Below are 17,352 nucleotides of genomic sequence, written 5' to 3' on the forward strand. Positions count from 1 at the left end.
GCAAATAAGACACTCCCCCCTCCCCCTTCTTTTGCATATGAAAAGACCCTTTACATAAACAGGAGCAAGCTGGAGTAGGTATACGTCGGTATTCTCATAAAAATTTGGGGCTTGGTTAGGTGTCTGAAAATCAGAGCAATGTTATTTAAAAATAAGCAAAACTATCCATTTAAAAAAAAAAAATCTTTATGGGCTATAAAAGTAGATCATCTGCAAAACATTTATGCAAAGAAAAAATGAGTGTATAATGTCCCTTTAACAAGGTGAAATGGTAACAATAGGGTCTTTATACAACAAGGATTAAGAACATTACAGTGTTAGTCAGTCGATTAAAGGGACATGAAATCCACATTTTTTCTTTCATGATTCCGTTTTAAACAACTTAACTATTTACTTTTATCATCACATTAGTTTAATTCTCTTGGTATCCTTTGTTGAAAAGCATACCTAGGTAGGCTCAGGAGCTGCTGATTGGTGTTTGCACATATATGCTTCATGTTATTGGCTTAGCCATGTGAATTGCTGTTTCTTCATCAAAGGATACTAATCGAATGAAGCTAATCAGGTAATAGAAGTAAATTGGAAAGTTATTTAAATTTGTATTTTCTATCTGAATTATAAAAGAGAAATGTGTTTCATGTCCCTTTAAATGGGAACAAAAATTGATTGAGAATAGTTGAACATTGCAAAGTGAAACATGAGTTTAGAACATTTGATAAAGTCAAAGATTTCTAATTTTTTCAAAGCCATTGACGAGATCACAGTAACACCATTTGGTTACTGTATTACAGAATTAAATTTGCTCCCATTTATAAAGCAGTGTGTACCTAACTGAAAAGATTGTACCGTTAATTTCATAGTAGCATCAGATATTTCTAAATTATTGTAAAAGATGCAAATATACGGCTAGATTTAGAGTTTTGTCGGTAACGACCCACGTAGCTAACGCTGGCTTTTTTTCCCCCGCACCTTTTAAATACCGCTGGTATTGAGAGTTCACAGAATGGCTGCGTTAGGCTCCAAAAAGGGAGCGTATAGCATAATTTACCGCCACTGCAACTCTCAATACCAGCGGTGCTTACGGACGCGGCCAGCTTCAAAAACGTGCTCGTGCACGATTCCCCCATAGGAAACAATGGGGCAGTTTGAGCTGAAAAAAAACCTAACACCTGCAAAAAAGCAGCATTCAGCTCCTAACGCAGCCCCATTGTTTCCTATGGGGAAACAGTTTCTAAGTCTGCACCTAACACCCTAACATGAACCCCGAGTCTAAACACCCCTAACCTTACACTTATTAACCTCTAATCTGCTGCCCCCGCTATCGCTGACACCTGCATATTTTTTTAACTCCTAATCTGCCGCTCCGTACAACGCCGCAACCTACATTATCCCTATGTACCCCTATTCTGCTGCCCCTAACACCGCCGACCCCTATATTATATTTATTAACCCCTAATCTGCCGCCCCCAACGTCGCCTCCACCTACCTACAATTATTAACCCCTAATCTGCCGACCGGACCTCACCGCTACTCTAATAAATGTATTAACCCCTAAAGCTAAGTCTAACCGTAACCCTAACACCCCCCCTAAGTTAAATATAATTTAAATCTAACGAAATAAATTAACTCTTATTAAATAAATTATTCCTATTTAAAGCTAAATATTTACCTGTAAAATAAATCCTAATATAGCTATAATATAAATTATAATTATATTGTAGCTATTTTAGGATTAATATTTATTTTACAGGCAACTTTGTATTTATTTTAACCAGGTACAATAGCTATTAAATAGTTAATAGCTATTTAATAGTTACCTAGTTAAAATAATTACAAAATTACCTGTAAAATAAATCCTAACCTAAGTTACAATTAAACCTAACACTACACTATCAATAAATTAATTAAATAAAATACCTACAATTATCTACAATTAAACCTAACACTACACTATCAATAAATTAATTAAATACAATACCTACAAATAAATAAAATTAAATAAACTAACTAAAGTACAAAAAATAAAAAAAGAACTAAGTTACAAAAAATAAAAAAATATTTACAAACATTATAAAAATATTACAACAATTTTAAGCTAATTACACCTACTCTAAGCCCCCTAATAAAATAACAAAGCCCCCCAAAATAAAAAAATGCCCTACCCTATTCTAAAATACAAATAGAAAAGCTCTTTTACCTTACCAGCCCTTAAAAGGGCCTTTTGCGGGGCATGCCCCAAAGAATTCAGCTCTTTTGCCTGTAAAAAAAAACATACAATACCCCCCCAACATTACAACCCACCACCCACATACCCCTAATCTAACCCAAACCCTACTTAAATAAACCTAACACTAAGCCCCTGAAGATCTTCCTACCTTATCTTCACCACGCCGGGTATCACCGATCGGTCCAGGCTCCAAAGTCTTCATCCAAGCCCAAGCGGGGGCTGAAGACGTCCATCCTCCGGCTGAAGTCTTGATCCAAGCGGTGGCTGAAGAGGTCCATCATCGGGGCTGAAGTCTTCATCCTATCCGGGCAGAAGCAGAGATCCGGACCGGTAGACATCTTCATCCAAGCGGCATCTTCTATCTTCTTCCAACCGTCGACGAGCGGCTCCATCTTCAAGACCTCCGGCGCGGATCCATCCTCTTCTTCCGACGTCCTAACACAGAATGAAGGTTCCTTTAAGGGACGTCATCCAAGATGGCGTCCCTCGAATTCCGATTGGCTGATAGGATTCTATCCAATCGGAATTAAGGTAGGAAAATTCTGATTGGCTGATGGAATCAGCCAAACAGATTCAAGTTCAATCCGATTGGCTGATGGAATCAGCCAATCAGATTGAGCTTGCATTCTATTGGCTGTTCCGATCAGCCAATAGAATGCGAGCTCAATCTGATTGGCTGATTCCATCAGCCAATCGGATTGAACTTGAATCTGATTGGCTGATTCCATCAGCCAATCAGAATTTCCCTACCTTAATTCCGATTGGCTGATAGAATCCTATCAGCCAATCGGAATTCGAGGGACGCCATCTTGGATGACGTCCCTTAAAGGAACCTTCATTCTGTGTTAGGACATCGGAAGAAGAGGATGGATCCGTGCCGGAGGTCTTGAAGATGGAGCCGCTCGTCGACGGATGGAAGAAGATAGAAGATGCCGCTTGGATGAAGATGTCTACCGGTCCGGATCTCCTCTTCTGCCCGGATAGGATGAAGACTTCAGCCACGATGATGGACCTCTTCAGCCGCCGCTTGGATCAAGACTTCAGCCGGAGGATGGACGTCTTCAGCCCCCGCTTGGGCTTGGATGAAGACTTCGGAGCCTGGACCGATCGGTGATACCCGGCGTGGTGAAGATAAGGTAGGAAGATCTTCAGGGGCTTAGTGTTAGGTTTATTTAAGGGGGGTTTGGGTTAGATTAAGGGTATGTGGGTGGTGGGTTGTAATGTTGGGGGGGTATTGTATGTTTTTTTTTACAGGCAAAAGAGCTAAATTCTTTGGGGCATGCCCCGTAAAAGGCCCTTTTAAGGGCTGGTAAGGTAAAAGAGCTTTTCTATTTATATTTTAGAATAGGGTAGGGCATTTTTTTATTTTGGGGGGCTTTGTTATTTTATTAGGGGGCTTAGAGTAGGTGTAATTAGCTTAAAATTGTTGTAATATTTTTATAATGTTTGTAAATATTTTTTTATTTTTTGTAACTTAGTTCTTTTTTTATTTTTTGTACTTTAGTTAGTTTATTTAATTGTGTTTATTTGTAGGTATTGTATTTAATTAATTTATTGAAAGTGTAGTGTTAGGTTTAATTGTAGATAATTGTAGGTATTTTATTTAATTAATTTATTGATAGTGTAGTGTTAGGTTTAATTGTAACTTAGGTTAGGATTTATTTTACAGGTAATTTTGTAATTATTTTAACTAGGTAACTATTAAATAGTTATTAACTATTTAATAGCTATTGTACTTGGTTAAAATAAATACAAAGTTGCCTGTAAAATAAATATTAATCCTAAAATAGCTACAATATAATTATAATTTATATTGTAGCTCTATTAGGATTTATTTTACAGGTAAGTATTTAGCTTTAAATAGGAATAATTTATTTAATAAGAGTTAATTTATTTCATTAGATTTAGTTTATATTTAACTTAGGGGGGTGTTAGGGTTAGGGTTAGACTTAGCTTTAGGGGTTAAAACATTTATTAGAGTAGCGGTGAGGTCCGGTCGGCAGATTAGGGGTTAATAATTGTAGGTAGGTGGAGGCGACGTTGGGGGCGGCAGATTAGGGGTTAATAAATATAATATAGGGGTCGGAGGTGTTAGGGGCAGCAGATTAGGGGTACATAGGGATAACGTAGGTGGCGGTGGTGTGCGGTCGGCAGATTAGGGGTTAAAAAATTTTAATAGAGTGGCGGCGATGTGGGGGGACCTCGGTTTAAGGGTACATAGGTAGTTTATGGGTGTTAGTGTACTTTAGAGCACAGTAGTTAAGAGCTTTATGAAACGGCGTTAGCCCAGAAAGCTCTTAACTCCTGGCTTTTTGCTGCGGCTGGAGTTTTGTCGTTAGAATTCTAACGCTCACTTCAGCCATGACTCTAAATACCGGCGTTAGAAAGATCCCATTGAAAAGATAGGATACGCAATTGACGTAAAGGGATCTGCGGTATGAAAAAGTTGCGGCTTGAAAGTGAGCGTTAGACCCTTTCCTGACTGACTCTAAATACCAGCGGTAGCCCAAAATCAGCGTTAGGAGCCTCTAATGCTGGTTTTGACGGCTAACGCCAAACTCTAATCTAGCCGATATATTTTTAACATATTTAATGCTAAAGCTAAAAAAAAAAACAATAGTGAATGAAAGTATAAGATTTCAGCAGATATTTATACTGTTGTTGTTGGTGTAATTATTTTTATTATTAAAGGCAAACATATGACATTAATATCTGATTTTAAGCTCTCATTCAAATGCAAAAAGCAGGGAAATTCATCTGCTTTGTCCCATGCTCTCAGAGAGGCCAAATATCAAATTCTATAACCTGCTAATTCTGCACATCAGACATCTGGTTAAATGTTAAAATTTTGTTTTTGGCCTCTCTAGACACCATGGTTTTCCAAACCAAGCTCAGAATGCTCGACATCGTATGATCATCTCCCTGCCAAATTTCAATATTGTTGCAGTAATTTTGGCTGTAGCCTTGTCTACAAAATTGCCTATTTCAATTTAGAATGCATTTTTATCTGCATTTTAATAGCTTAAATATTTACCAAATTTATTTCAGCCAACTGTGATTATCCATTACAAATTTAGAAACCACATGTAAAACATAAACTACAACTGCATGGCAATTCAGATATATTATTATTACTATTATTGAAAAAAAAAAAAAAATACACAACATTGTACTCAAATTGTAGGTTGATATTTCTGATGTTCAGAGATAGTAATTCTACATTCTTACATAATTCATACATTCAGTTGTAACTGGAACACAATTATATTTAAGATATATAACTCAAGCTCTAGCAGTATCTGATACTTGATAAAACATTATTAATATATTAGATTTTTATATTACTAAACTTGTCTCTCCCATTACCAAATCTTTGTGATTTTCTTGTTTAGGGTGGTACTGTCATCGGCAGTGCACGCTGTAAGTCGTTTCGTACCCGTGAAGGTCGTCTTAAAGCAGCAGAAAATTTAGTTCATCGCGGAATCACTAATCTGTGTGTTATTGGAGGAGATGGCAGTTTGACTGGTGCTAACCTTTTCCGCACAGAATGGAAAGGTCTTCTGGAAGAACTTGTGAAAGAAGGTAATTTAATTAACACTGCATTAGACACTTTATTGATTTCAGATCTCCTAAATGATGTCTAATAATTCTGGTTTTAGGTTCTGTCCACTGGTTCAGTTTTTAGGTGTCCTGTTAAAGCATTCATTATTAGCTTTTATTTTATTAAGTTCTGTAATTAACAAATACTTTATATTAAACATACATGGATATCTTTAAAAGGACATGAAACACAATTTTTGTCTCTCATGATTCAGATAGAGTATACAATTTTAAACAACTTTCCAATTTAGTTCTATAGTCGAATTTATCAAGGAGCAACAATGCACTACCGAGGGCTAGCTGAACATATTGGGGACAAATTATCATTGTGCTGTAGCGTATCATGTCCCCCCACACATCGATAAATGCCGATAGCATACATTGTCGGCATTTATCATTGCATACGCATTTCTCATTAAATGCTTGTGCAATACCACCCCCTGCAGATTCGCGGCCAATTGGCCGCTAGCAGGGGGTGTCAACCAACCTGATCGTATCCAATCGGGCTGATTGCTGTCAGCCACCTGAGAGGTAGGCGGACGAGTTAAGGAGTAGCGGTCTTAAGAGAGTCCACAACGTCATTCCAATTACTAGTGTGATATTCAACTCCTGGCCAGCAGGAAGAGGCAAAGAGCACCACAGCAAAGCTGTTAAGTGTAACTTCCCTTACCCATAATCCCCAGTCATTTAGCTGAAGGAAAATGGAAAAAGAAGAAACACAAGGGTGAAAAGGTGACTGAGCTTTACTTAAAAAAAACTGCCGATTATAATTAAAAAGAGGGCGGGGTCGTGGACTCTCCATGTCCGGAAAGAAAGAAATTTATCAGGTAAGCATAAATTTTGTTTTTTTTTCTATGACATGGAGAGTCCACAACATCATTCCAATTACTAGTGGGAACCAATACCCAAGCTAGAAGACACGGAATGAACAGGGAGGGAGAAAAAGGCAGGAGGACCTTAACAGAAGGCACCACCACTTGAGGAATCTTTCTCCCAAAGGAAGCCTCAGCCAAGACAAAAGTATCAAATTTGTAGAATTTTGGAAAAAGTATGCAGAGCGGACCATGTTGCCACCTTACAAATCTGTTCCTCAGAAGCTTCATTATTGAAAGCCCAAGAAGAGGAGACAGCCCTAGTGGAATGAGCCGTAATTCTCTCTAGAGGCTGCTGTCCAGCAGTCTCATAAGCTAAACGAATCAAACTTCTCAACCAAAGAGACAGAGTAGTAGAAGTGGCCATCTAACCCTTATGCTTTCCAGAGAAAACAACAAACAGGGCATAATATTGCCTAAAATCTTTAGCAGCTTGTAAGTAACATTTTAGAGCCTGCACAACATCCAAGTTATGCAAAAGATGTTCCTTATGAGAGAAGGATTAGGACAAAAAGAAGGAACTACAATTTCCTGATTAATGTTTCGATCCTACACCACCTTAGGGAGAAACCCTAATTTAGTACGAAGGACCACCTTATCAGCATGGAAAATAAGGTAGGGGGAATTGATGTAAGCCACTGCTGTTACATTGTCTGACTGGAAACGCGGATAAGTTTCTCTTCTCAAGAGAGGCCAAAACTGAAGAGCCTAAAAATTGCACAAAGAGCCAAAATATTTACGAGCAACTTCGCTTCCTGAAGAACCCAAACTCCCTGTTTGAAATACTATCTTCCAGAGGAATAGTAGTATATTTAGCCAAAGTGGAAAATGTCCACTTTAAGAATAGTTTCCCAAATTTCTACATTAGAAGCAGGTCAATTTAACCTACTTTTAAATCTTTGAGCAGGATTAAAAGGGACACAAGTCTTAGAAAAAGTCTTAGCAACTGAAAATACTTCAAGTGACATAACAAGGAAGTTAAAAATTAAGTTCAGCTGTTTAACAGACTTATACTCAGTAAGTATATAATCTTGGACCCCTAAAGTACATAGCACTTCCCTTAAAAGTGAACAAAGGAGTTCAAACTTAAATGAAAAAGCGGACAATTCAGTTTCCTGATCAGAGACTGACTCTCGATTATCTATAAATACTTCACCCTCTGAGGATGAATCAGAAGCACTAGGGTCTGAATCTGGAGCATTAAGCTTAACAGACTTTGATTTAGTCAAATCAGTCACACTAGTAAAAGGATTATCAGAAACCACTTTCTTACGCTTACTTGGAGGGGGCACGGCCGGCAACATCTCAGATATAGTAAAGCGTACAAAATCTTTAAATCCTAGAGCAAATATGTGTAAGATGTTCCATACATCCATACAAAGAGACACATTAGTAGGAAAGCGTTCAGAGGATCTGTGGCTTTTGGGGTTCTAGTAATAACAGAAGAGGAGAAAGAATCAGTATGCTCCATTATGAATATCAACAGGCAGGCAATGAGAAAATCAAATAACAGAATATAATTTAAACATAGCAATAATAGGTAGGGTAAATACATTAACCTTGCACCCAAATAAAGCAGCACTTGGAAGCAATGAGATCTAACCCCTTACCAGAGGCTTAAGCAAACTTCAGGAGCATTTAATATCCATATAGAATATATGAATGCTTATCTAAAGAGCGTCTGAAGATCTGATGCACTAAATAATCCAACACAAAAACGTCAAATGGCGCACCTAAAGGTGTACGCAAAACAAGCATAAGCGATTAACGTGTGAGAAAAACCCGACGTGTGCTAAGTACAGGTGTGGTACGAAAAAAACAACATGCGCATAACCCAAACAAAAAAATCCAGCGTGCAAAAAAGCAACGAGCACAAATATGCAGATGCAGTAAGAAGCCGACTCTCATACACAAGCCAATGTGCGTTAACAAAAAAAGAAGCATGAAAGTAAAATGCTGATGCGCTAAACAAATAGGGTGAAATAAGGTACCTATATACCCAAACCTTTACAAAAAAACCTTATAGAATAGTCCCCAGGCTGTGATATATCTAGAATTGATTACCTACTAATAGCCTACAGGCTTAACTAGGTGCCTATAGTTACTTATATAAATATAACTTATAAACTTCTCTGAAAGGCACCTATACTACTGGACCTACCATAAGCAGCAATAACTGCTTCTAGTAGATAGCCAATCCATTGCTGTTAGCATGAGAGCAGATGAGCTATAGAATATATAGAGTATAAAGTAAAACCAACAGGTGGAGGCTAGGGTCTGGTCCCTGTGACACCTGTGGCAGGCCTGTGACTAACTCCCATAGAGTGTTCTTGTGCCACTACCCATACTCATAAAACATCCCTCTGTCACTGCCTAAAGAGATAATGTCCATTCAGGAAGGGACCCTCTGGTTAGGAAGTGATTATGGGAACACAGCGTCCCAGCACAAAGGGTTTAACCCACAACATGTCTAGTATAAATAGGCCAAGCAAAGTTGTTCAGGCAGAATTGTCAACAATAAAAGGGTGTAAAGAGAGGTGAAAGAACCAACTCTTAAAAGAATACACATATAGCACTATATAGTGCTATATGTGTATTCTTTTAAGAGTTGGTTCTTTCACCTCTCTTTACACCCTTTTACAGTTTAGAGTTTAATACACAGCACCTTTACTCCTCTACATTGTACAAATTTATTTATTTATTTGTTTCAAGGGATTGGGGTCTTTAAACAAAGCTCAGTAGTGACATTGGTATCCTCAATCCCTAGTTAGAATTGTCAACATACTGGCAGAGAAAGTACCAAATCACAGTCCAGAAGGAATGGTGAGTTCAGGCAGAAGGATAAAAAACCAGAGGGATAATAAAAACATCCAAAATCACAAGACAGGAGAGTAGTCAGAGAAGAGTCAAGAGTCAAGGAATCCAAACTGCAGTCCAATTAGCAATCCAGAAGAGCAATAGAAATCCAAGCAAGAAGTCGGTACACAGAAGTAATTTGCACTATTAAAAAATCACACCCAGAAAAAAACCAATACACAGGCATAGACAGGAAACAGGAAGCTGCTTATAAAGGCTGCTAATTAGGTAACTGCCTACAGCTGGCAGGCAGGTAGCGCTAGAGGACCAGCCAGAGCAGACAGTAGGATTCAGCCATCCATACACAGACCCCTAACCCTCCAATGGCTCTGGAGGATAGGTGAACCGACAGGGACTCTGGGTGCGCTGTGACAAAAGGTGAGAAGCTGCCTGACCATGATACTGTAGCTCTCTGAGGGGAAACTGTGCCACAAATCAGTCTGAGCACCCTTCTCACAAACACCTGGAGCACCTCCCTTCTTCACCTTCTTCCTATGAAGGCAAAGTCAAGACTAGTTTCCAGTAAGGCGGAGGGGTTTTAAGGGCTCTTGGAGTTTCAGGATCTTTGCCTCCTCCTAGTGGCCCGGAGTATAATTCCCAGGAGTAATGGATTGTGGACTCTCACCACCGTTATGAAAGAAAACTCAGTAAGGGAGGGCGTTTAGGTCTGGATTGATTGGAATGTTCTATTTTTTTCATTAGATAGCACATTGTTTTTTAAATTCAAGTGATTTATTAAACGTAATATCACATTTATGTAATTTTAATTAAAAAATATTTGCTGTACATTTCTAACAGATTTTAAACAGGTTAAACTATGATTTACAGGATTTTTATTTTCTATGGAGCTACACAGAAATATTAGAATTGTATTTCCACTCAAAACTGCCATTGCTGTTGTCTAGGAAAAATTGAAGCTTCATCTGCAGAGAAATATTCTCACCTAAACATTGTGGGAATGGTCGGATCCATTGACAATGACTTTTGTGGAACTGACATGACAATTGGAACGGACTCTGCCTTGCACAGGATTATTGAGGTTGTGGATGCTATTATGACAACAGCTCAAAGGTAAAATAAATTACTTGTTATAAATGTTACATAAAATAGACAATAAACTTAAACTTAAAATGTAATTTTCTATTTCAGGTTTAATTATGCATAGAAAAAAACAGCTTTGCATTATTTATTATGCCTGCTTTTCCTGTAGTTTTGATCTGCAAGTTGCAGTTTATTTTTCACCAAGAGAGGTTAGAGCACATTCCGTAGAACTCAAAACCCTTACTCTTCTACATGGTGCACAGTGATTACTTGATTTGTACATGAGCTTATTTATATGTTCCCCTAATTGGCCACAGCCAAGGGGAATGAGATAACAATCAACAGTTGCTTGAAGGGGTGTGTCCCTGGACTGCAACCCAATACAAATTTTGACAATAAAAGACAATTTCAAATACCTTTTAAAACATTTACTTTGCATGCAGATATTTTGTTGTATAATGAGAATTTCTGATACATGTGTTGCCTGACATAATGTTACAGGAACAGAATGTCACCAGTATAACATATTGGGTTAAAACCAAACATTCCACTGGTGATATTGTAAGACCAGTAGTAATGCCATTTTATAACATTTGTGAAATATATATATATATAAAAGAAAAAATCTCTGAATAATAGATCACTTAATATTAATAGGGGAAAGGGATCTGTTACAGGGCTTTGTACATCTGTCAGGGGAAGAAAATACTAAATAGTGTGATATGCACTTGTCAAAAATAAGTAATAAGAAGCAGCATTTTTTGTTTTATCCATAATAAATAAATGATCATATTGTTAAAAATGTCCTTTCAATCATTCATTTCTTTAATAAAAGGATGTTTCAGTAATGGTATTAAAAGGTACATTAGACTGAAAATAGCTCCCATCGTGCATAAACTACAGTACTAATCACATTGCTGCAATAGAATGCAATACATATAAGCTGAGTGGTTAAAAGATTACCGTTAACTGTTAACATTAACAATAATCATTAAAGGGACATGAAACTCAAAGTTTTTCTTATTTTTCATGATTCAAAAAGAGCATGTAATTTTAAACAACGTTCCCAATTTACTTCTTTTATTCAATTTGCTTCATTCTTTTGGTATCCTTTTTGAAGGAGCAGCTATGCACTACTGGGAAGACATCTGGTGAACCAATGAGAACAGCTAGCCCCCAGTAATGCATTGCTGCTCCTGAGCCTACCTAGATATCCTTTTCAACTAAGTATACAAAGAGAATGAAGCCATTTAGATAATAGAAGCAAATTGAGAATTTGTTTAAAATCACATGTTCTGTCTAACTCATGAAAGAAAATTTTTGGGATTCATGTCCCTTTAACATTAAAATACCTCACTTTAAAAGCAGAAGATGTAAGTATCTCCAGAAATATTGCATTTGAGACTTACTTTTATAGAAGATACATACATAGTTATTGTTTTAAAAGGAAAAACTGCAACTACATACATTCAATACCTACAATTTAACACCGTGCTACACATGACGCCAAATCAGTTATTGAAAGCACGCCAACATTCTCAATACTCTGTCATCCCAAATGATTCATGTTTTCCAGTATGAATACTTGAATTGCTCCCAACTGGCATGAGTAGATATTGTCATGCCACTATATATACCTAATGAGCTGATAACTGTTCACACAACCTGATACCAGTAGTGTAGAGTTGCATTGGGCTCCACATGGCTCACGCTAATATTAGCTGTTTGAGTTAAAGAAATATATAGTTTTTGAGCCATGTAACTAGTAGCTAGAATTACATTTATATTAATTTGCATTTTATTGAAGGTGTCACATAATCGATCCAAGTAATACTATATTTTCTCTACCAACAAAGAATGAAAGGGACAGAATTAAAGGGATATGATACCCAAATGTTGAAGCACTTGAAAGCTGACTAGAAAATATTACCTGTAAAAAAAGGAAGATATTTTACCTCAAAAGTTTGAGGTAAAACATCTTCCCTTTTTACATAGAGATGATAAGGTGATATTTTCATGCCAGCTTTTTACAGTTACGCTGCATTAATTTCAAGTTATTTGCCATTTGAGTATGATGTCCCTTTAAACTTCTTGACTACAGGGGGATCTACATAGTGTTTGGTGTTCTTCATCTGCATGTTCACAATTTTCTGTACAAAGATTTAATGAGATCTCTTATATTATCCTGGGTTTTCCAGCTTTACATATAACTGATTAGAAACATGAATATTTGTTTGTACCATGAAGGGACTGATGCTTGCTCAGTCTGATGTGATGAGACTTTTATACTCAGCACTTCCTTTTTTGGTTCATCCCAGAAACTCTGTTGAGTATAAACTGTGGTAATTGCTGTTGGGAATTTGCCATCCAGACTGCCATTCCAGGAACAGGATGGAAAGAACACACAGTTGGTCACTTAATATCTGGAGATTGTGTCTAGTTTTAAATAACTCAAGTAATTACAATAATTATAGATTTTTCTCTTTTGTTAAATATTTGACATACGATGTAGTCATGTGATTTATAAAAAAACAAAACTATAGCCCTGTAAAAATTAGTCAAAGGATATCACAATATTTCTTCTGTTTTGCAAGTGAACATATTTATTTTATAATATATGACAGTGGGTATTTTTAGGAAAAAAACAAGGTTTCCATACTAACTAGAAAAAGAAAAAAAAAACTTTTCAATTTACTTCTAATATAACTTTTTCTTTGTTTTCTTTTTATCCTTTGTTGAAAAGCAGGAAGGTAAGTTTAGGAGCATGCACGAGTCTGCAGCACAATATGGCAGCAGTTTTGCAAGAATGTTATACATTTGCAAAAGCACTAGATGGCAGCACTGTTTCCTACCATGTAGTGCTCCAGATTTGTGCACACTACCTATCTAGATATCCCTTAACATGAGAACGGTACAAATTTGATCATAGAAGTCAATTGGAAACTTTTTTTAAATTGCTCTGTCTGAATTATGAAAAACACATTGGGTTTCATATCCTTTTAAAAAACTTTACTTACTAATATACTAACATAGTAGCAGAGTCTGAATGTTGTTATAACAGATTAACACCTTATTTGCTGTAATTGTTTTTCAATAGTCAAACTTCACTCACCATTTTCCTTATATGGAGGAGCCAATCTATACTTGAGTTTGAACTTGCCACTGTCATTGTTTTGCTTTGCTTTTTTGAAAAATGGGGTTTCCTTAATTGAATAAACCAACTTTTTCTCTGCGTCAGTTGTCCCTATGAGCCAGTAAGCAGTAGAGTCCCAGGACTCTGAAAAAAAAGTGTAAGTGCAGACACTATACGTAACACTATTAAAGGGACAGTCAACACCAGAATTGTTGTTGTTTAAAAAGATAGATAATCCCTTTATTACCCATTCCGCATATTTGCATAACAAACTGTTATAATAATACATGTTTTACCTCTGTAATTACCTTGAATCTAAGCCTCTGCAAACTGCCCCCATATTTCTTTTGACAGACTTGTATTTTAGCCAATTAGTGCTCAGTCCTAGGTAACTTCAAGTGCGTGAGCTTAATGTTATCTATATGAAACACATGAACTAATGCCCTCTAGTGGTGAAAAACTGTCAAAATGCATTCAGATTAGAAGTGGCCTTCAAGGTCTAAGAAGTTTAGCTTTCAAATAAGAACACCAAGAGAACAAAGCAAAATTGGAGATAAAAGTAAATTGGAAAAGTGTTTAAAATTGCATCCCCTATTTGAATCATGAAAGTTTTTTTTGGACTTGACTGTCTCTTTAAGTTTCATTGTTTGCATACACTAGTGACCCATGACTATCTCTATTGGCCTCAGCAGATAAGGAAACCTAGGTTATAATGTTTTTCAATGATTAAACAACTAATATAATAAAAAAAAATCCATCTAATATTATTCTCAGGCTCATTGAGAATAGATCATTCTGTCTTGCATTTATTTAATGCTTAATACCCTTTTAAGGTTGCACACAGCAGACTTATACAGCAATGCAGCTACTTAACAAGACAATGATGTCTTATATACAGCAGAATTCTGCATCTGTAATGCCGATATATAAGTAATAATGTATATCTTTTTATTTTAGTCATCAGAGGACGTTTGTTTTGGAAGTCATGGGGCGACACTGTGGGTATGTAATTTGTGATGTTTGTTTTAATGATAACATAATGCAGTAAGTAACAAAACTGACAGTGACAATTGTTTTTCTTCCCTTTGCCATGTAGGTACCTAGCTCTTGTGAGTGCCTTAGCCTGCGGTGCAGACTGGGTGTTTATCCCTGAATATCCACCGGAAGAGGGATGGGAGGATCTCTTGTGTACAAAACTTTCTGAGGTAAACTGCAAATCTGAGACAGCAGCAAGTTAAATAACGGTTGTGTGAGGGATAATTGTAAAGCATTGGGGTGTAGTTAGACAAACAAGCACTGTGTATGTGCGCTAGAACTATTCCTCCTGCCTTCATTGACTTTGTACTTGCCAGACATTTTGAGGATATATTATTTTTTTACCCACCAGAATCGCGCAAGAAGGAAAAGACTGAACATTATTATTGTCTCAGAAGGCGCCATTGATAGTCATAACAAGCCAATCACTTCTGAGTTTATTAAGGAGGTAAGTAACAGCTTCAGGCCTGTTTTATGGTCTCCTCAGAACAAAATGTCTGTGCTGTTTCCCTACAGGCACTCAGACATTCATATTCTGTTCTCTGCCACCTCAGCATATTTTTAAGCTTATTTATGTAACAGACAGATATGTCGCTTCACCGTGCGAGTCAGAAGCAGTTGCATCAGTGTTACATAAGCAGACTCGGTGCAATAGAAATACACAACTCCTCAAAGGCAGCAAACATTCCTGTTCTTAATCACCAGGCTCAGACTAAAGGCAGTCACGCAGACAGCATAACTCTAAAGACAGAAAATAAAAATAACGCCAACGCAGAACTGTTACACACAGCAAATGCATATTGGTAGCTCATTATGTTCTAATCAACTTCATATCTGGTTTTGAAAGGAAAAAAAACCTATTTTATTTAATCATCTGCACACAAAATAAAGGCTTCAAAGGCAATTAAAATGGTCTTGTTTGCAATATTTGCATTGATTTTTTTCAGTCAAGGAATGTAGCCTCTTTATTATTGTTTATTGTATATCGTTTGTTGTGGCCTTTTAGGGAAATAATATTTAGGGCCCTTATATTTTTATATAACATTAGCTGTGGTCAGTTAGGACAAGAATATTTAGAGCCCTTATATTATTATATAACATTAGCTTTGGTCAGTTAGGACAAGAATATTTAGAGCCCTTATATTATTATATAACATTAGCTTTGGTCAGTTAGGACAAGAATATTTAGAGCCCTTATATTATTACATAACATTAGCTGTGGTTAGATAGGACAAGAATATTTAGAGCCCTTATATTATTATATAACATTAGCTGTGGTTAGTTAGGACAAGAATATTTAGAGCCCTTATATTTTTATATAACATTAGCTGTGGTCAGTTCAGACAAGAATATTTAGAGCCCTTATATTATTATATAACATTAGCTGTGGTTAGTTAGGACAAGAATATTTAGAGCCCTTATATTATTATATAACATTAGCTGTGGTTAGTTAGGACAAGAATATTTAGAGCCCTTATATTATTATATAACATTAGCTGTGGTTAGTTAGGACAAGAATATTTAGAGCCCTTATATTATTATATAACATTAGCTGTGGTTAGTTAGGACAAGAATATTTAGAGCCCTTATATTATTATATAACATTAGCTGTGGTTAGATAGGACAAGAATATTTAGAGTCCATATATTATTACATAACATTAGCTGTGGTTAGTTAGGACAAGAATATTTAGGCCCCTTATATTATTATATAACATTAGCTGTGGTTAGTTAGGACAAGAATATTTAGAGCCCTTATATTATTATATAACATTAGCTGTGGTTAGTTAGGACAAGAATATTTAGAGCCCTTATATTATTATATAACATTAGCTGTGGTTAGATAGGACAAGAATATTTAGAGTCCATATATTATTACATAACATTAGCTGTGGTCAGTTCAGACAAGAATATTTAGAGGCCTTATATTATTATATAACATTAGCTGTGGTCAGTTCAGACAAGAATATTTAGAGCCCTTATATTATTACATAACATTAGCTGTGGTTAGTTAGGACAAGAATATTTAGGCCCCTTATATTATTATATAACATTAGCTGTGGTCAGTAAGGACAAGCAGTGTTGTCAATATTGCCGAACAAATTAGTCTGGGATGATTTATCTATACCACCTAGAATTAAGACTACTGCTTCTAAAAGGGACAGTCTAGTCAAAATTAAACTTTCATGATTCAGATAGGGTAGGCAATTTTAAACAACTTTCCAATTTACTTTTATCATAAAATCTGCTTTTTTTAATTCTTTGTTGAAAGCTAAACCCCTAGGTAAGCTCATATGCTAATTTCTAAGCCCTTTAATTTCTGTGCATTTTGACAGTTTTTACAACTAGACTGTGCTAGTTCATGTCTGCCATATAGATAACATTGTGCTCACTCCCGTGGAGTTACCAAGAAATCAGCACTGATTGGCTAAAATGCAAGTATGTCAAAATATCTGAAATAAGGAGGCAGTCTACAGAGGCTTAGATGCAAAGTAATTAAAGAGGTATAAAGTATATTAATATAACAGTGTTGGTTGTGCAAAACTGGGGAATGGATAATAAAGGGATTATCTATCTTTTAAACAATAA

The 17,352-nt window shown here is 36.3% G+C and overlaps 1 protein-coding gene across 1 annotated transcript in view; it reads left to right on the forward strand.

Moving 5' to 3' along the window:
• Positions 1-17,352, forward strand: part of PFKP (phosphofructokinase, platelet) — a 146,069-nt gene that overhangs the window by 60,512 nt on the left and 68,205 nt on the right. The window contains 5 exon segments of the mRNA XM_053713842.1: positions 5,620-5,809; positions 10,461-10,626; positions 14,687-14,731; positions 14,826-14,934; positions 15,117-15,212. Coding sequence (XP_053569817.1) covers positions 5,620-5,809; positions 10,461-10,626; positions 14,687-14,731; positions 14,826-14,934; positions 15,117-15,212 — 606 coding nt within the window.

The sequence above is a fragment of the Bombina bombina genome, chromosome 5, assembly GCF_027579735.1.
Source record: "Bombina bombina isolate aBomBom1 chromosome 5, aBomBom1.pri, whole genome shotgun sequence".
Lineage (NCBI taxonomy): Eukaryota > Metazoa > Chordata > Amphibia > Anura > Bombinatoridae > Bombina > Bombina bombina.